We start from the raw sequence: 21,062 nt of genomic DNA, 5'->3' as shown, positions 1-21,062 counted from the left end.
GTAAAACAGTTCTTTGCACGTCGAGCTCAATTCCAAGGACCGACATAAGTAAATTAATCTGTGGAGATGAATACAATCCCTAGTTCAAAAAAGAATGAGATAATCAGCTGTCGTCCAAACTGCGCAGGACTACCAACCTGGATTCTAAGTTAGAAGAGGAACACGGACACTCACCTGTCTATCAGAATGATTGGTGTATTGGTGTGTCGAGGATCAAAGTGCAACAACCAGCATGGAGGACCAAAGGTGCAGTCAACTCATGAAGTATAGCATTCCACTCCATAGTGAGCGATGTGGCATGGAGAAGCTCAGTATACGAAAACTGCAAGAGAATATAAGGTGCCACCAAAATGGTGTCAGTGGATAGAGCACTGGCATTGGCAAATGGTTAAAGTTTAAATGGTCCATTTAAATTAACTTCTAGTGTAGCCTGATAGAACACAGCAATGATTCCGCCATGTAAAGTTATGCCAAGGCACGGGAGCGTTGTTGACCTCATATTGCAAAGGGATCGAGAGGTCATGATGAATCTTGTAATCAGGCCGAAATAGTAATTTGCAAAACTAAAAAGCGGCGTCAGGACCAACGTGCATTTATACCTAGACGTCCATATTGATACCTTAATGGTCTGTATGATGAATCGCTCAGTTAAGGTGGTATTTCCAATTGAGAACAATAGCCAAGATTAACGCAACAAGCCGCCAAGTTTGAAAGGTCCAAAGTATATAAGCAATTGCTCCTACCCTCTCTGGTCTCGCCGTCTTGCTCCTCGTATTAAACAGCCATCTCGGAACTGTTGTTTCCTCGTGTGTTTTGCCTGGCTCAGAGTGTGCTTTCGTGCTCTGCCTTTTATTCGTGTGGGGAAGTGTGATGGAAGTCAGGTGTGTATAGTGATCAGTAATTGCCTGACCTTGCCTGACCATTGTATTGGGACATGTCAGATACACAGCTCTGTTGTTAGTCCGTTATCGATCACAGTGAACTGTCCGTGAGAAAATGTTCGCTTCGGGAAAGGGTGGGAGGTTGAGTTCCTAAGTATCCTACCCGGTAGGATGCGGAAAAGGTGTTACAGAGAAGGGGATACCGCATCTCACCATGCAGTGTCCCACTTCCACTCCCCGAAGACCCCTCATCCAGGTGATCCTCCCGCACTGGTCCACCCCCAGGCACAGGATCCAAAAGCGATGGACGTGTCCTGGCCACCTGGATGACAGATCCCCAGGGACTAGCGGGTGAGACACCTTCAGGTTTCTCACACCTGGCATTGAAAGACCAGGGAAGGGGTTGATCCCCTGGCATTGAAAGACCAGGGAAGGGGCTGTTCTCCTGGCATTGGAAGTCCAGGAAGGGATTTTTCCAATGGCATTGGAAGTCCAGGGAAGGGATTGTTCCCCTGGCATTAAAAGACTAAGGAAGGAGATGACTTCCCTGAGAGCAGTAGCCAGGCATCACTGGGCCAAATAGGCAGTGAGAGACCAAAGGATAAGAACAGCCAAGAATGGGCTTGCTGCAGAGGATGTTTTTCAGGCACTTCAAACTTTAATGATCTTCTTTATTCCAGACCAGTTTCTGCAGTTGTGCATTTTTCGACTTGTCTTTTATGTTGGCGGCGATGCTTGAATAGTTAGGGCTATAGTATTCTGTAGTATCCCGTCAACCCCAAGGAAGGCACGATGTTCTGTCTTGGACTTTGGGGTAAGTGTTCCTCGGACCACCTTCACCATTTCAGTTCGTGGTTGAAGACAGCAAACTGGAGAAGATGGCATTTTCGTGGGTTGGCTCTGAGGCTGACTTTTCTCAGGGCCCAGGGGATCGAATGAAGGTGGTGAAGATATTCAGTCTAACTATCAGTATGAACCACAATATCATCCAGGTAAGCTCTACAGAAGGTTGAATAGGAGTTTAGTATTCTGTCCATTAACTGCTGAAATGTGGCTGGGGCTCCATGAAGGTTGAAAGGCACGACCATGTATTTAAAAGGCCCTGTGATGTAAAAAAAAAGCTGTTTTCTACCAGTCAGCGGGATTCAGAGGTATCTGCCAATATCCCTTTGTTAGATCTAAAAGTTAATCGATTTTCGGCATCGGGTAATTATCGAAGAATGAGAATGAGTTCAGTTTCCTGAAGTCAATGCAAAAGCAGCAAGACTAATCGGGTTTAGCAACTAGGACAATAGAGGAACACCAGAGACTCTCTGAAGGCTTGATTATGCCTGCACTTAGCATGTCTTCTATTCTGTGTTCTATCACTTTTTTTCAGGCCTCAGGAATTCTGTAAAGCTTAAGATTTATGTTTTCCCTGCCAGTGTTCTAATAAAATGAAGAAAAAAATGAGCAACTCTCACTGGTTGGTCTGAGTATACCTCAGGCAACTGATCTAATAAATCTTGAATATCTGTTTGTGGGGAGGGTGACAGCTCAGGCAAGATCAAGTTATTTTCCTTAGAGGAATTGGTAAGGAGGGCTGCATGGTAACAGTTGTCTTCTCACTATGATCTATTTTCCACTCCTTATGCAGGAGGAGTTCTTATGCAAGTTTATATGATAGACCTGCATTTTCTGGCATCTAGCTGGTTGTGATATGAGATAATTTAATGGACCATTTTGTTCCAGGACTTTATAGGGACTATACCATTGTAAAGTCATTTTATTTTCTGACGTGGGCAAGAGGACCAATTCTGACTGTCTGACTGAAAAGGTGCGGGTGCCGCACGTCTATTATAGACATTCTGTTGTTGTTCCTGGACCTGTTCTAGATGTTTTTTTTTTTTTTTACAATTTCTTGCATTGCTTGCATATGTGATTTTAATTTGTGTGCAGTTTGAGAAATTGTCAATAGGGCTTCTTCACTCTCTTCCCAGGTCTCCTTCAACATCTTCAAGACATCTCAGGGTTCCCTTCCATACAAAGGCTCCTGACTGCAAAAAGGGCTATGGGTACCATTACGTCCCGATTCTTCCCTTTGGTCTCTACCAGCTTTCTTAATATTTGTTTTAAAGTTTGGTTGAAACATTCTACGAGACCATTGCTCTGGGGATGAGACACTGACGTTAAGTTCTTGATATTTAATTTCTCTTTCACCTCTTACATCAGAGGGGACATAAAGATTGTACCTTGATCCGTAAGGATTTCTTTTGATAACCCTACTCTAGAGAGGAAAGGTAAAAGGTGTTCTAAAATGAGTTGCATAGTATTATTACGCTGAGTAAAGGCATCCGGATAGCAAGTGACATAGTCAAAGATTACAAGAAAGAAGCAAAACTAGTTTTGAGGTTTCTGGGGGTTGCACTGTATCCATAGCAGTCCTAGAAAAAGGAACTTCAATTATTGGCAAAGATTGTAAAGGGGCCAGTGATTCAGAGTGTTGGCAGTCTTCCGACAGATCTCACATGTTGATATAAAATCCTTAATGTCAACAAAGACACCCAGAAAATAGAACCTAGGTATTGCTTGATTCTGGGTTTTCCCTGTTCCTTGGTGAGCAGAGGTGAAATGGGAGTGTGCTCATTCTAACACAGTTCACTTATGACTGAGAGGTACCACCAGTTGCGCTCAGCATACTCCCTCAGGAGTTACATCGCCTCTATATAGTAACCCTTTCTTTAAGAAAAAGAAGGGATTAGCGTGACTGCGCCAACTTCTTCTGAGATTACCTTGTTAAAGGCTTCTGTGAGGATGGGAACATTCCTCTGGGCGAAGACCAGATTGGGTAAGGGAACAACCTCCTCTGCTTCCCTAAAACCTTTAGAACTTTGTTCTGTCTCTTCTTGTTCTACCACGTCTTCGGGAACTGGAAACAATGCTTTTTCTAGAATGCCTGGTTGGTAGACCTGGTTTCCTCCTACCAGGCACTGTGACGAAGAAGAAGATTTTGGATGATTCTGCAAACTCTGGTGGAATCCTGACCCTGGTTGCTAGACTTGGTTTCCTTCTCTACCAGGTATTTTAGTCCCAAACACAGACTTGGTTTACTCGCCTGCCAAGTTCTAAGTTCCTCTGCATTATTCTCACAGTTCTTTTTATGATCTCTTGATGTTACATGCAGACTTGGTTTACCCTCTGCCAAGTACTGTCCTCATGTGTATTAATCTCACAGTTCATGGTTTCTCCAAGTTCTTTCATGAAGAAGAGTAGCCCTTCTTGCTACTTGATATGTCCTTTTCTTGTAAGGGCACCACACCCTATTCCCTTTGTTACTCTATCTTGGTAATGTTTCTCTTAGCATTGCATAGGGGTTATCTTCTTTCTCTCCCTTTTCATCTACTATGCTTCTCAGGGTTTCCTGCACCCTCCGGGGACCCCCAACCATAGGCCCACCCTTTGAAATACCTTCAGGGTCTTGGCTGCAGCACTCTCATGGTCACAGGCTTCCCTGTGTCCTTCTTTGCCTCACTGGCACTCTGAGGCTTCTCTCAGCAGCCTTGAGGCTTCAGACCCACTTCAGCATCTCCCCCCTCTCCAGATCGTTTGTTCCTGTAGTGCTGTGCAGCTAGCGCTTCCCTAAGCCGGCCTCGTCTGCTCAGCGTGTCCGGTGGAGACCGCTCCTTCAGCGTCTCCGAGCCTGGGTCTACTTCTGCTGCTCTCTTCTGCGAGCCTTGGTCCCTCTCGCAGTTCCTCTCCAGAGCATCTGACATTTGGGTAAGTCTTTTGTCCGTTTTTATGTCCATTCCATCAAGGTCTGCAGTTGAAAGCTAGACCATTCATGTAAGTGGATCTGCGCCTCTTCCTCATGCCAGTCCTTTCTTGTTTTGGATCTTCATGATAGTTACCCTTACTCTTTCTCGTCTTAGTCCTTTCAACTTTATGTATGTTATAGAAGTATATGGATAGGAGGGCAGGTGTGGAGAGAGTGGGGGTGAAGGAAAGGTGTATGGGTTAGATGAATACTCCATTCTCCCACAATAGTCATCACTGATGCCACCGGGGGCTTCCTCTCGAATGCGATCACCCTCTGAACAGCACACCCATGAGGATCATCGGGCAGTGGCCTCACCTCCCTGGCCTCATGGGGAAGTGGCTTCCCCTAAGGGAACCAGTGAAGACATCCCAGGATTCGACACATACCCTTCCCCTTTCCTTGTGGCTTCTCCCACTGGGGTTCCCCCTTTAGTTTTGAACAATGGGGCTATCACCTTGGGGTTCTTTTCCCCTCCGGATTCCCCAGTCTTAGATGTGGTAAGACGTTTAACTATTCCTTCCTCCTCCCAAATGTCTATAAGGGAATATTTTCTGGTGGGGGTGTTAAAGTCAGTTATTATTTTACCAAAGTTTGAGAAATCGCTCCCTATGATGACTTCTTCAGGCAGCCGGGGAATGGCGGCGGAGTTCATTAGAACCCCTCTATCCCGAATTGCAATGGAGTCTGGAGTTTTGATGTATATCTCTTAGTCTCCATGCACGCATGTCACCCTAACTGGTTTGCCCTTTTTTGTGTCTTCTGCCAGTTTCAGGTCGGCTCGTATGGCAGTTTGCTTACTTCCGGAATCAATTAGCGCATGGGCAAGGTTACCATTTATTCTGACTGTTTCTTGTGTTCAAAAGGATCTGAGACACAGAATCAGTTAATTATGGTCTCAATTTCCTCGTCGTTGTCAGGAATAATTTAATACTCTTCTCCGACCATCCACCCTACCTCCATTGGTTCCTCGCTCTGGTTATCAGGGAAGTTCCTAGGCATGTTCCCCTTTTCCCTACAAGAGAAACAAGATATTATGGGGGCTACCAGTTCTTTTCTTTCTATGTGTATGGGACTTACCTTTTCACTACTTGTGATATATCTTGAAACTTCCTTCTGTCCACCTTTTTCTATGTTTCTATAAATTTACCCCAGAGGCATCTCTCCTTGTTACCCTGTGAATTTTAGTGGGTGTTGAATGGGGAGCGATTTATACTTACTTCTTTCCCTCCTCACTTCGGTGGAAGGTCCTTAGATGTATGGCTGCTTCAGCATGGACTTCAGTAGTATCAATAACATCAGACAAAGAGGGTTTATTCAGTTATAGACCACCCTCTGTAAGGAGGGCGATAGACTATTGACCAGTTGTTCTAGGGATATAGGCTCCATCATTTCAGGCAGGGTTTTCTTCCTTAGCTAAAGGGAGAAAGTATTTTGGATATGTGCTCCCAGATCTAGCGGGACTTGTTTGGGTTCAGTTTTATTTACCTGAGCTTTTGGTGGTAAAAATGTTCCATCTGCCCAACCCGGTGCAACAATCCCCTCTTAACATCTTTAAAGGAGGTGGTACCTACGGAATTCAGGGTTTGATAAGATGCCTGTAGCTCTCCCTTTAACAGGGGTGCCAGATAACATAATTTAAGGTCCTCACTCCACTGAAATTGGTGGATAAACCTTTCAAATTCTAGGAAAAAAGCCTCCAAGTGTTCTCCCTCCCGGTAGGTTTGTAATACGCCATGTGACCTTTCTTGATGGACAGTTAGTCTATCCAATCCCTCTTGGTGTCTTAGGTCAGCCTGAATCTGATGATTTACTAGGAGTTCTATCAGGGTCTCTATGGGATTCATGTTTTCTCTTAGGGGTTTGCTGTTGGTTATACCTGGGACCTCCTCTTTCCCTTCGGATTCAAGGTTGCTCAATGTTTCGGAATTGTTTGCTTCCCGATCCCCTGAACTTCCCTTGTTCTCCTGTGCGCTCCCTGGTTTATCTAATTTCTCTGGGCGAGATTTCTCTTCGGTTTCCAACCTGTCTTACAGAGGGGAGATCGTCTGTTTGGAGTCGGAACCATCGATAGTCTCCTGATATGGTCTCAGTCTTCTGACCCCCTCCCAGATTCTACCTCATCGCTTGCTTTGAGGTACTCCCAGGTATTCGACCCTAGGAAAGGGGTCATATGTTTTCTAAGAGTAGGGACTCTGGTTTAGACTCTGGAGTGTCCTCTGTCCCTTCATCACTCTGTGAACTAGCTAGTAGAGCGGAATTAAAAGGTGTTTTCTCTGCACCTGGGACAAAAGGTGAGGCCAGTTCAATATTGGGAACACTTTCTAGAGGGAGAGTTCATAACCTGTGATCCCTTTGCTTGTATCAACCAAGTCAAGATCCCTCTCCTAACACTATATGTAAGAGTGCAGAAGTAAGACTCTGACACAGCAGGGTCATAGTGGTTGGCATAAACGTTTATTCAAGTAAGAAAATGAAAAGAAAACCCTATCTTGCCCTAACTCTAAGATGGGGTTTCCTGCCTCAATCAAAATTACTATTGTCACAGTAACGATGTCAAAAGCAAAAAGTCCAAAGTCAAATGTCAGAATCCTAGCTCTGTCCCTCACACTCTGCTTTCAACTTAATAAAAAAGAGGTCTTCCGAGCTCAGTGGAATGACTACCTTCACCTGGACAAAGAGACGGTTATGGGTTTCTCAGTTTCTCAAGTATTGGGGGAATGTCTTCCTTCCACAGCCTTCTCCAGACTTATAATACACTTCAACAATTGATAGGGAAATGTCTCTGTCCCCTAACTGGCCCTTCTCAGGATTCTTCCCTGTCTCTGGGGTCCCGACCCTGGTTGGCAGACCTGGTTTTCTTCCACCAGGCACTGTGACAAAGAAGAGGAGTTTGGATGCTTCCCTAAATTGTGGTGGGTCCCTGGCCCTGGTTGGCAGACCTGGATTCTTGGCACTGCGACCAAGAAGAGTGGCTTGGATGCTCCTCCAAGGTGTGGTGAGCCCCTGGTACCGGGTTGGCTGACCTGGTTTCCTCCTACCAGGCACTGCAGCGAGGAGTTTGGATGCTTCTCCAAACTCTGGAGGGTACATGACTCTACTTGCCAGACCTGGTTTCCTTCTCTACCAGGTCTCTTAGTCCCAAACACAGACTTGGTTTACTTGCCTGTATTATTCTCACAGTTCTTTTTATGGTCTCTTGATATCACATGCAGACTTGGTTTACTTCCTTGCCAAGTACTGTCCCATATGTATTATTCTCAGTTCTCTTTATGGTTTCTTGACCCCACATACATACTTGGTTCACTCCCCTGTCAAGTACAGTCTTCATAAATATTACTCTCACGTTTTTTTTTATAGTTTCTCCTATGTCACAGCCCTGGGGTACCTTCCCTCCAAGTACTGCCACAAAGAAGATTAGACCTTCTTGTTACTTGATATGTTCTTTTGCTTGTAAGGGTCCTGGCCCTATTCCCCTTGTTACTGTATCTTGGTAAAGTTTCTCATAGTATCGCATAGGGGTTATCTTTGTTTCCCCCCTTTTCATCTACTATGCTTCTCAGGGTCTTGGCTGCAGTCCTCCAGTCGTTCGCAGGCGTCTCTGTGTCCTTCTTTGCTTCACCGGCGCCCTGGGAATTCTCTCGGTTTGCTGCAGCGTTTCTGTGGCTTCGGATCCACTTAGGCACCTCCCTCCTCTCCAGACCACGTATTCCTGCAGTGATCCACTGCTTGCGCTTCCCACAGCTAGCCTCTTGGTCGGCTCAGCGGGTCCGATGGAGACATCCCCTTCAGCAGCCTCAGCCCTGTGGCCTCATGGGAAGGGGCCCGTCACAGAACTTTAACATCCCCCGGAAATCAGGATCTATGATTCCTACCATAACGTCCTAACCCATGCCTCCAAGCCAGACCAGATTTGCAGGTAAGCCTAATATAAGTTCCTTTGGGAAGGGTTTCAGATGTCTCTCACACAGTGGTATCTCAATGTCTTCAGTGCTTTGCAGGTCAAACCCTATGGATTAGGCTATGGCTATGGTGGGGTTTTTGGCCTTGGAACTCAGCTTTGTGAATTGTATGGGACAACAACTTCTATTAGCTGGTATAAATCATACTCTTAACACCATATGTGGCGACTCAGAAGGAGGACACAGACTCTCTGAGGACATGATGTACAATTTGTATTAAAGTAATACTATAAGGCCTAACTTTCCCTATCTCTAAAGGTAGTCCCTGCCTATGTTAATAACTAAGGTGTGCATTCGTCGGTCGTGAACATCCAAAGAAATGTCTGCTGTCCTACCCTAACTGCCCCTACCACTATGAAAACCAACTTAGAACAGGGGAATGACTCCCCTCTTCTGATGGTGCTTCTAGTATATGAGTTGCGTTAATAAACAATCTGCCAATAGTCTCTCGTGACTTCTTGCACTAGTCTCTTTAGTTTTTCAAAAGGTTTATTTAGTGTCCCCTCCTCTTTGATAATCCCTTTTGTGGTTCTCATATAAGATGTATTTTTTACATTTTTAGTCTCTACGTATCCTTGTAAGGTATTATTAGTTGAGAATGTTTTGGTCTACTTGACTTTGTTTGTGGCTCAGTTGTCTATTTCCTCTAAACTCTGAGTCATATCTTTCTTTCTCTTTGGTATTATATTCTTCTTGTATAAGGCATTGCGTTTCTTTCCCCATTTCACATCGTTTTATTATCCACTCCTCAGGTCATAGACTGCTGCCACCTTCTCTTTGCTGGTGTTTCTCTCCTCACGTTCACTTGTTTCCTTGCAGTGTCCCGTTGCTTCAATGCGGGACACAGTGTGCCTTTTTATTGGTTTTTGCGGGCTCCTGCCCTGCTGGGTTCTCTCTTCTCAGGTTCACCGTAGCTCTGGCAACCTACTCTGCGATATCAAGCAAGTTTGAAACTCATGGGCTTCCTGGTTTGCATCTTCCCCAAGTCCTACGTAGCTTGGGAGCTTCGTACGTGTTCCTCTCTCTCTTCTAATTGCCTTCTCTCTGAGGGCACGTTAATAAACATACTCATCCCAGTGGATTGCATAAATTGATTTAAAGGGACATCTTCCTCTTTCATCAGATAATGGTGTTTTTTGGGTGTTTCTTTGTCCCAGTCTTGGTATTTCTTATTTTGTGGTACTTTTGTGCCTCCCATGTAGGCCACAGTATGTATAGCTTTAACGAGTTCCTCACAGGAACGGGAGTCCTTGTCCCCTACGGGGGAAGTCTCTCCCGGTGAGGTCCCACTTGCCTCTACACTGAGGGAGTGTATTGCGGAGCGGGCCCGCCTCACTATCCTCACAAGAAGGGGGTGGGTCTCTCCGTTTGGGAGAAGGGATGAATTCCTTTGATTTGTCACAGAGGGCAACCACTTATTTCCGAATGGTTTGAGGCCAGAGCATATCTGTTGGGCCCAGGTGCATTTTGGTGCTTATAGTCCAGGTTCTTTTATGGATGTTGCCGACTCCCGTGAACAGCTGAAAAAGAAGGGAAAGAGACCCAGTCAGGACAGAGGAAATAGGTATAAACATATATGCACATCTCCAGGCAGGCCAGGAGCCAGGAAGATGGATCAATTTCCCCATCGGCATTGCCTTAGAGGGACTCCTTCCCCAGGTTCAGTGGGGTCCTTGACCCCATCTTGACAGAGTCAAACACATGACCCGGGCACACCCTACAACTGTGGTTTCACAGATGGGCGTACCACCATTATATATTTACATCCTAAAGCACCCTTTGTGTTTGTGTGTCAATACTGCCCTCAAAGGTATCATTGGAGTGTTCTCTGAACTGTAAAACTGTAATAAAAAAATGTAGAATATATAGGAATTAGTTGCCACGTCTAATGGATATTTGACAATTCTCTTCTAGGAATCTTAAAACCCCACTATCAACGGCCCTTCGTGCGAACCTCTGGGATTAAATGAGCGGGAACACCATTCCAGGTCACAGGAATGGTCAGAGCCATTATGCTACAACTCCTCCCCATGTGTTTCTTCCATCTCTGTCATTGAATTCATGTGGTGTGACATTTCCTGATGACTGATTATATGACTGTTAGTGAGAGTGCAGACTGAGGGCTTAAAGACATCCACTACCCATTTTGATCTCTCTCATCTTCCTCTCTGAAGTGAGTGTGTAAAGTTAAGTGCAAGCTGATCGGCCCCACCGTGGGCTGCCCTCAATTGGAACCAGCTTGTGAGCCTCCCACTCGCTACTATGTGCAATGTCATGCACAAATGATTCTCACTGTATCAAACTCTGAACCATCAGCAGTCTCTCCAAACACCATTACTTCACCCTCCATCTGGTCTGCCAACTCCACTATTGTACCTTGACACATCAGGCTGAGGATCGAAGAGATGTGCCGGTGGATCAACCATATAACCCCGCCAGTTGTTGAATCGCTGAGTGGATATCTTTCCCTACCCCTAGAGACTCCTTTCTGCCCTAACTGAATTTGACAACTAAATTCATCACACTTGTCACTTCAATGAACCAAATGCATACAATGCAACTCCCTTTTAATGATTACCTTTCAGTTGATGTTTGTTCCAGGGGTGGGGAGATGCCATGTCATTTCTATGTGGCATTTTTCAATTCTGCCAGATCAGAGGTCTTTTTTTGCATTGGAACTGTTGGAAAGATGGCTTATATTGACAGTTAGTAGTCCTGTTCAGATTTGAGACAGGGTGGTTGTGTGTGGGCATGAACATGATGTCAACCTTTGAGGAATTGCCAACTGGCAAGGGGGTAAAAGGGGCTGCTTTTTAAATTTTTATTAAGAAAATGATGTGTGTAGTTCCATCTCTGAAAGGGTAATCTGGCTATCAGATTTTCCTTTCATAAACTCCATGCCAGAGTCATGGGCCCTCATTATGGGTCCGGCGGTAGCCGTTCCGGTAAAGCCGGCAGGTAGCCACCAGACCCGTAAACAGTTACCGGCACCTGACTTGCCGGTAACACAAGGGTATAACAACCCCAGCGGCTGGTAAGTCAGGCGCTGGTAACATGTTGTTCCCCATTCCCATTTGAGTCCTATAGGACTCAAATGGGAATGGGGAACACAGAAGCACTGGCACCGTTAATAATGGTGTGGGTGCTTCTGTGAAAGTCTGTGGACGGGTGTCGGTCTGTCTGGCAAGTCAGTCCTGCCGGGCAGGAGCGCACCAGCCCGCCAGACTTGTACTTTGCCGGTCCGGAAACAATGGTGCTGGTAAGCTTACTAGCACCGTTGTTTCTGGACCGGCAAAGTTGTAATGAGGGCCATAGTGTGTATATGTGTCCTGCTGCATCAGTATCCTGATTTGCAGTGCATGATCTACCGGTGGCACAGTGCAGGTTCAGAGGTCAGAGTTGCCCATTTAACACCTGCAGTGGCAGCCAAGTCACTGTAGCGCAGGCACATCATTTAAGATATGCCCCCTGTGCCAAAAATATGATGATTATAAGTACCCCTTGCTGGTTGTAGGGTAAACTCTAAAATACAACCATGTCTGCGTTAAGGCATGGTGGAAGGCACTTCTTGTAATCATTGCAGCCACCTTCAATTTGATATCACACATGTGTCAGCTCCTGAGAGCCAGCTCAGCTGAGGAAGGTGATGTGTATTCTGGTCAGACAGGCTTATCCTGTGAAATGACAGGACAGAAACCTGAATGGCCATGCCTCTTCTTTGATCTCTTTGTGAAGGACAGTAACTCCCTCTGCCAGAGACAGCCCCACACCAGGCAGCTGTCCCGCACCCAAGCATCAAAGGGAGTAGGTTCTCCCAGGGTGCTGCCTTTCTAAACGCCTTTGTTCTTAGTGAGAAGGGAGGCTTTAAGGGAGACAGGGGGGCTCTGTACAGTGGTGGAAGACTTCCACCATCTTGTTTCACCCCGCCTCTCCCCTTCCTGTCCCCTCCGCCTCCTCTGGAGCAAAGCACTTTGTGCAAAGTCCACTCAATTCAAGAACAGGGATTGGACCACTAAGGTGGGCTATCTTAAGTCCAATCACCTCCTGACTTTTACCTTTAAAAGAAGGTGTCTCCCACCACTTCTTTGATTCAATCGAGAACAACACCTGAGAAAGATTCATTGGACGTTGTTTGGTAGAGTTGCACTTTCCAAAGCCTTCAACCACAGAGGTGAAGAAGGAGTAGTCCAAGGCAGAGGAGAGCTCTGCCCTACCCACTCCCAGGGATGATTGGGGGTGATGCTTGCTGTGGACCAGGACCTGCCACTCGGCACCAGAACTTCCTGAAGCTCGGAGAGCAGAATCTGAATGGAAGCACCCTTTCCTAGCACCCCTGGACTGGGTCTCATAGCACCTGTAGTACCAGAACAGCTAAGGTCCTCTGTTCTGCCACACTGAACCTGTAAAACCATTGTCAAACCGCATTAACTGCTCATCAAACCAGAGAGATCCTGCCAAAACTGCCTTTGGCACTCCCCCGGCCATTCAAACTGTATTGCCTGCATCTTGAACCAGCTTGATGCTGCATCGTACCCTTGCTGAACTTGTCACCTGCTAGGCCCGAATCAACTGCTCGCCCCTGGGATCTGAAATGAACCACTGGAGAGTCACTTTTCGACTCGAACCAGGGGTTAGACTGTGATTCACCTTCGAACTGCTACTTTATCAAAATGCACAACGGAGCAACACAAACACCAATTTGAATCAGTGCTGTCCCCAGACTCAAACTGCTAAAGCGTCACTCATCAACCCTTACCGGCGTTTACAACCTGACTCAGCCCGGCTCCTCTTCCAACGGAGCCTGGTGAGCTGCCCGACCTGCTTCACTGAACGCAGCACCCAAACCGCACAAAGCTACCACATTCGAACCTGCTCGACGCCCGCTTTCCACTGAGCTTGATCTGCTCGCATCACTGCTCATGACCTGTTGAACTGCCAATGAACCAAAACAAGGTACTATTGACCAATAACTACCCCCTGGTCCATTTTGGGCACTAGAGACTAGTTAGGTTGCCTGTGCATCTTTTCCACCAATTCCTTTGTTTGGTTTATAATTTGCCTATCACGCCTATATTCATGCTCAGAGTGCTACATTTTTCTACCTGTTGCTTCTTCACTGTTCCTTCCATAGGTTGGGTTTTGCACAGTGTTTTTCTATTTAGTTACATTGCAGATGATGTGTTTAATTCAAGTATATATATTTTTATAGAACGTGAATTGAACATTTTCTTTATTTTGGTCACTGCTGGATCACATTCGCACCCCTCCTAACACGATAGCTTTTCTTCGGCCCACGTTACAACAAAAGGCAAAGGAGGTATATCTCTTAACGGTGCCTGTTTTACCTTTATGATTATGTTGGCTCTTGGATTGTATAAGTGTGAGGGCTGAATGGGTATTTTAGCCTCTACTCATCCTTGTACTCATGCAGAGCAGAATTAAATTCATCACACAACCCAACATTTAGCTTCCATCTGATTTATGGGGCTACTCCAAGATGGTCAATTCTATGGCACTTCTACAAGGTATATGCAATTTGGGTTGGCATCCTCTTTCAGGGGCGGGATTAATAGTGACTTGCATATGGTTGGACCCACTTCTGTAATGGCTCAGAAGAGTTAAATATTGATCATATGGAAAGCTATTGAGAGGTATTTCTAGTGGTTAGGAAGCACTGATGAAAGAATTTCTAACCATCCCTTACAGCGTTTCTGATGTTATGAGAGGTGAACATGTTGCTTCTAGATGCATATTTGAATTACTATTTCTATGTCACCGTCTGCATGAATACTGTGTGAGAAACCTGAAGGTCTGTCATCCAGGTGGCCAGGACACGACCATCGCCTTTGGATCCAGTTCCTGGGGTTAGACCAGTGCGGGAGGATCACCTGGATGAGGGGATTTCGGGGAGTGGAAGTGGGACACTGGATGGTGAGACACAGTATCCTCTTCCCTGTAACACCTTTACTCTATCCTACCAGGTAGGATATGTAGTGACTCAACCCCCCTGCCCCTTTTTCCAACACAAACACTTTCCCTCGGACAACTCAATGTGAGCGAAAACGGACTAACACCCGAGCTGTATACCTGACATGTTCCAATACAGTGAAAAACAAACAAGTTCCCAATTTGGGAACTCACGTCCCCTGCATACTTTCATATGTCTGGAATACCAGACCAACAATTCATAACTTAAAATATCATTGTTTCTGGTGAGTCTTAATGATATATGTATATATATTGAAAGGGAAAAATGTTTTGAAAAAAAGAACATTCAATCAATTCTGTCACAAGAACAAGTCTTCATTTTATTCATGATGGTGAAGCTGTACAGGGCCCAACGTGTTTCGAGTGTCAACACACTCTTCATCAGGACCAAAGAAATCCACCCAGAGGACATTTGTGAAACAAACAAATTGAACCTACCCATGCCTTAATTGTCAACATTGCTTCAATGTCATAAAAGGAGACCACATTAGACATCCCAACAATGGGAAAAAGATCTCCCTGAAGAGCTATGCCACCTGCAAATCTAAAAATGTCATTTATACGATTGGATGTCCCTGCGGTAAATACTACGTGGGCAAGACCAGCAGACGTGTTAAAGAAAGATGGACTGAACACAAGTCCCAGATCAGAATGAAAAACATTAAATCACCGGTTTTTCGCCATTTCAGAGACCATAACCATAACATCTCACAGATGCGTTTTGCAATACTTAAAGTAATATGCCCCCTCGCAAGGGGTGGAGATCTACCTAAATTACAGGCTCAACGTGAACTCTATTGGATTCATAAACTTGACTCATTGGCACCCCTTGGCCTTAACGAAGATTATTACTTGGGTCCTTTTATTTGAACACTACCTTCATTGACCTACATTGCTTTCCATTTTTCTTCCTGCCCACTAACATCGGCCTACTTCCACTCTGGCACCTGTTCAATTATATAGTACCAGCAATTATAATGTGAACCGAATTCGGGCAGACATCTAGCTACCCGTTGGCAACCATGTTAACAGTTACACATCTGTAAAGATATGTGTTATAACTATCATGGACATGATATTAGTGCATCTTCCACCATGTTTTCTTAAGTACTAGAATGGTCTACACTTGATTTTACTGTTTTCACTGTTATATAATGTCCATATTTTTATGTGAACCCCATATATGGGTAAAAGATTATGAACTATGATATGTTATATCTGACTACCTTCAGTGGCATCCCCTTTTTATAAGTGTACACAGACACCTATCGCATGTAATAGATCCATCCTCGAGTATGGAGTAGGTCAGACTCGCTCCTCAGGACATCTAGACCGCTTTTTTTCCATTTAGTTACAAATAGCCATTGCCATGATTGGCATTCAATGATTTAATTGCATCCAAACAAATGTTTGCCTATAATTTTGTACTGGAGTTTCCCTCGATGAGCTAATTGAAACTCGTTCACCTGGGTCTCTTACCCCCCTGTTCTATTCCGGCACAATGAGGCATACCGCCCCAACCCATTGTCACTTCTTCCTCTATGACCCCCACTTTTTACTACTTTATGCCGTCTTTCCGAGCGGCCCTTGCATCAGAGATTGCATATGGCGGCTCTATTGTTTACATGTGACATCACCCACGCGTTTGGCGTGATGACGTCACAATGTAAACATAGATAACCGCGGTACTCCATTTTATCCATCTACATGCCCTAATATATACCTTTAGAAAATGGCAGATTGATCTGCCCGTCTGTCTGTAATACTTTGGGGAAGACTATCACCTCGAATAATTGGTTCTTATACCATTTCAAATACTTACCTACTTACCTAATGCCGTCTCACGCGCATGCGCGTGATGACGTCATACATCCGCATCGTATATATGGCGCCACAGCGCTGCTGATGAGGACGGATTACCACCTCGGTTTCCTACCTCCGCTGAGCAGCACTGTGAGTTGAAGGTAAGAACACCATGGCTCTGCTGGGCCGCCTGTTTTTTTAACATCCCAGAGATTCTAAGGTTTTTCACCTACTCCAGACCCCAATCCGTTTCTAATTTCTAAAAACAAACTTTTGCACTTACCTTTGTAGATCCTGACTTTTTTCTTGGAGATCTGCTAAGTGTAACCCATGACCTTGATTGGACCCTTGACTAAGTGTCACTACACAGATTTGAGTAAGTTGTGGTTGGGCTGGTTCTATACAAACTTGTCCTGTATCACATTCATCCCAGCAGTTAATTAAGTTCTTCCTCCTTTCTTCAGATGGGATTTCTTTCTTCAACATAGAATTGCTCCATTTCCCCGTTTGAGCGGGTCCCATTTACTGGTGAAAGACTCACCTATTACGAACCCAGAAGCATCGGAAATTAACAACATAAATCACAAGGTTAGACCTAGGGGATTACTCCATTTGCTCTAATTCTTCTTCTAGAGACCTGGTTCTGTCTTGATCTTGAGAAGGATACCCTCACTCCTATGACACTCGTCTATTTAAATGACTATTGACCAGTTTTAAACCATGTCACACTTCAGATTGTTTTCTGCACTTTAGTGTACAAAAGTTACCCACACTACCTATGGGAGATTTGGCTTAGTAAAATAATTGACTCTATCTGTGATTGATAAATTGTGAAAGAGTTCTTTGCTGAGGTTATTCCTTATCTAATTATGTGTTGATATAAATAACTATGTCCTATGACTTTTTCTTTGTAAATATTGTATATAACATTTTTTGCAGAAATTTGAAATTGCCCCTGATGAAGAGTGTGTTGACACTCGAAACGTGTTGGGCCCTGTACAGCTTCACCATCATGAATAAAATGAAGACTTGTTCTTGTGACAGAATTGATTGAATGTTCTTTTTTTCAAAACGTTTTTCCCTTTCAATATATATATATATATATATATATCGTTAAGACTCACCGGAAACATTGATATTTTAAATTATGAATTGTTGGTCTGGTATTCCAGACATATGAAAGTGTGCAGGGGACGTGAGTTCCCAAATTGGGAACTTGTTTGTTTGTCTGTATTTCGCACAACCTAGGTGTCAAGGTTGCATCTCTCTCCTCTGCACCTCAAATTGATTTCTGAACGACTTAACTATTCCACATACTTCTATGACTTTACTCAAAATCCCCTCTTTTAAAAAGGGTGTGCTTCCACTGTCCACATCTCTCTATGTCCCAATACAGTGGTCAGTCAGGGCCAGGCAATTACTGATCATTACACACACCCGACTTCCATCACACTTCCCCACACGGATAAAAGGTGGAGCACGAAAGCACACTCTGAGGAAGGCAAAGCACACGAGGAAGCAGCAGTTCCACAATGGCAGTCTAATACAAGGCGGAAGATGGCGAGACCGAAGAGGATTCCAAGGAGGGAAGTGCCTTTCCCTTTTCACCGAAAGACCATATCTTTCATGAGCCTTTGAGAATAGGAAACGTATGACCTGGAATTAAAGCTAATCCTGCATTGTGTGTCGGAGGTACCCGGGGCTCTCCTGCGTCGATTGTCAAGGCGGGGAGAGCCTTTTGCCGCTGTGGTACTGTCCTTGGCTCCTACAACAAAGCAGCACCAGTGAAGTCAGCACAACACGTGAGTTGGGGAGACTGATACCAAACCGGTCTGTGTGGAAACCAAGGTTGCAAGCTGCAATATTGTATGAAGAAGATTGTTAAAAGAGCAGATGAGTGAATGAACGTTGAAGCTAAGATACAATACCGTAGACACAGTGGTCCGACATCACGTGGGTGCTCATTCAAAAGTCTCTGTTAGGTATCCAACCGAAAGGGTGCAAACGTTGAAAGCAAGAAAATTGTGAAATTGAAATGGTGCTGCAACCGGTCAAGTCAAACCCTTTGCATGTTCGAAAGTGATCGATACTTGATGTAATATTGACATTTTTCCTGAGGGAGTCTAATTGTGTTGAAGGGATCTGAGCCCGGCTGGCGGAGATCCAGTGTGAACCGTGAGACACACCCGAAAAAAGAGTAACTACGAACATTGTGTGATAAATTGAAAGGTGAAAGACAGCTTGAGCCCAGCAGAGGGAAGTCTGTGCAGAACTTTATGCTAAAAGGATCTGAGCCCGGCTGAGGGGAATCTGGAGTGAAGAGTGACTCATCCGATGTAAATCCGAAGAGAAAAATAACTTGTTGTTTATTTGCTTGCATTAGGCACTTTGAGTGAAGAGACTCTGAGAAGCAAGGAGACTTACACTCCGAAGCTCCAAAGCTCCGTGCTAAAGAAACCAGAGACTGTGCTACGCTCAAATGGACTGCCTTATCCCATGCTGAAATCGTGGTGAAGGTTGTCCAATGGACTGAAAATCTTACATATCATTTTGAACACTTCTTTTTTTTCTTCATAACATTATTCCCCACACTTTTTGTATTTAGAGGTAAGGATTTGCAATAGGTTTTTTAGTATAGGCCCTTTTATTTTGACAAGACACCACTAGGACTGCCTTATTATTTGATGGTCATAGCTTGCTCCCATCTGTAGATTTAGGTTTAGATAGACGTTTATCAAATCCTTTTTTGAAGTTCAATAAAAACCCTTGAACTGTGGTCACTAGTGTCTATCTTACTGTTGATGCCATGCCTTCCTCCTTACAACTGTAAGCAAATGCACCCTCACTCTTCTAAGAAAGCTTAATGTATCCTATTTTTCTGCTTAGGTGCCACACTCCAGCGGTTGCCGGCACAGCAACTTATGACATCAGTTCCTTGTGAGACTCCGCTGCCTGCAGCAGCCCCAGAGTACTCTGGGAGTGAGGATGAAGGAAGCAATAAAGAATCCCATGCTTGGCCAGAGGGTGTAGAAGGAGGCTCTGATTCTATGCGCCATGGCATTGAAGGTGAAGTAATTGAAATAGGTATTGAAGATACAGAGACAGTGGCAGATCAAGAAGAGGTTAATGCTCAGCCCGATTTCATGACCTTCAAGTCTACCATGCAGTACTCTCCTAATCCCACTGAGGAGAACGACAGCAGGAAGCAAAAAGATCTTACAGAGGCCCTGTTTACTTCAAGTGCTGTTCGGGCATGTCGGCACCATCCTCCCATCCGTGATTTCCCACCTGGGATTCGCATCACTAAGCAGTACATATTAAAGTCATTTCTGACCCGGGTTTATGCCAACACCCTCTTCCCGTTCAAGTGTGCGGCTTGCTTGCGTGCCTTTGCAACAGGGGAGTTGCTGTTTTCCCACGTGATGCAGGGCGTCTCTGGGGACTTCAGCTGCCTTGTGTTCTTTCAAAGGTGGAAATTGATGAGAAGGAGGCTCCGTATGATTTGCAACAAACTTGAAAGTGCAGTGGCGAGGCGTATACGGCAGAAGAGAAAGCGGGCAAAGGACAACAATTTCCTCCGTCCAAAAGAGCCCAAAAATGTAATTCTTCCAAAAAAAGCTTGTTGTGAGAATCCCAAAAAAGCTTGTTGTGAGAAAAAGGTTAAAGGATCCAAGAAGAGAAGAAGAAGAAGGCGGAAGAAGAAAAAGAAAGTGAAAGGTGCTAATCTTCGCCCACAAGCAAAAAGACGTTTTTCCGGTAAAAAGTCTGTCTAGACATTTCTCGTAGGCACACCAAAAGGCATCCAATGTTGGTTATGTAGACCCTAGCTGCATACATTTTGAGCCAAAACGTGTCTTGCTTAAACAATTTGCACCCCTTCTTCATAGGATATTTTTTTTTCAAATTGATTACAGCGAGGGAACACATGCAAATCATCTGGTTGTTGAGAACTCCCGTTCTTAGAACACTGCAATGGCTTTTAAGACACACTTATCTCCGGCGAATATCCTTAGCCTCTCACAATGTGACTTCTCCATGATGAGGTCACTTCACCCTCCCCTGAACATGCAAAGAACAGCAATATGGATGCACTCAGGTCACATAGCTTTAACAAATAAAGTTTTTAAAAAAGGATAATTTTATAACATTCTGCTATGTTTGTATACCAACATCTTCCAGCATTGACATCTACAAGTTGTTGCCCTTGGTAGTAACTATCAATGCAACTCTCTTGAAACTCCTGGCATTATCCCCTTCACTTTATGGTCACCAATGTAGTGAAAGTAGTTTTCAAGGGCAGCTCATCAAAGTCTTATGGGCATATTCAAGGCCTCAAACCAGTCCAGAATGCACTGAATCACTTAAGTGTCAATTACGATTTATGGAGGTACAGGGGGATTCAAGGCAGAGAAGGAGGAATACAAAGGAGGAGGAAGGAAGGATGGAAGAGAGGGATGGTGGGAAGAAAAGGTGAGGGTGGGGAGGAAGTATGAGAGGGAGGGAAGACAATGACAGGGGGGAAAAGGAAGAAAGATAAAGAAAGGGAAGAAGGAAGGGAGAAGGATGGAGGAAAGAGAAGGAAGAAGGAAGGGAGGGCACAAGGAAAGGGGGAACACAGAAGGGGGAAGGAAGGAA

The 21,062-nt window shown here is 44.8% G+C and overlaps 1 protein-coding gene across 1 annotated transcript in view; it reads left to right on the top strand.

Annotated features, from left to right (window-relative positions):
- Positions 1–20,552, top strand: part of LOC138521099 (uncharacterized) — a 261,775-nt gene extending 241,223 nt beyond the window's left edge. The window contains exon 7 of the mRNA XM_069633665.1: positions 19,314–20,552. Coding sequence (XP_069489766.1) covers positions 19,314–20,200 — 887 coding nt within the window. The 3' untranslated portion in view covers positions 20,201–20,552. The remainder of the gene's footprint in view (positions 1–19,313) is intronic.
- The last annotated feature ends 510 nt before the right edge of the window (positions 20,553–21,062 follow it).

This window comes from Ambystoma mexicanum, chromosome 13 (genome assembly GCF_040938575.1).
Source record: "Ambystoma mexicanum isolate Mex_15411 chromosome 13, UKY_AmexF1_1, whole genome shotgun sequence".
Lineage (NCBI taxonomy): Eukaryota > Metazoa > Chordata > Amphibia > Caudata > Ambystomatidae > Ambystoma > Ambystoma mexicanum.
This window is presented reverse-complemented; position numbering and strand designations above follow the sequence as displayed.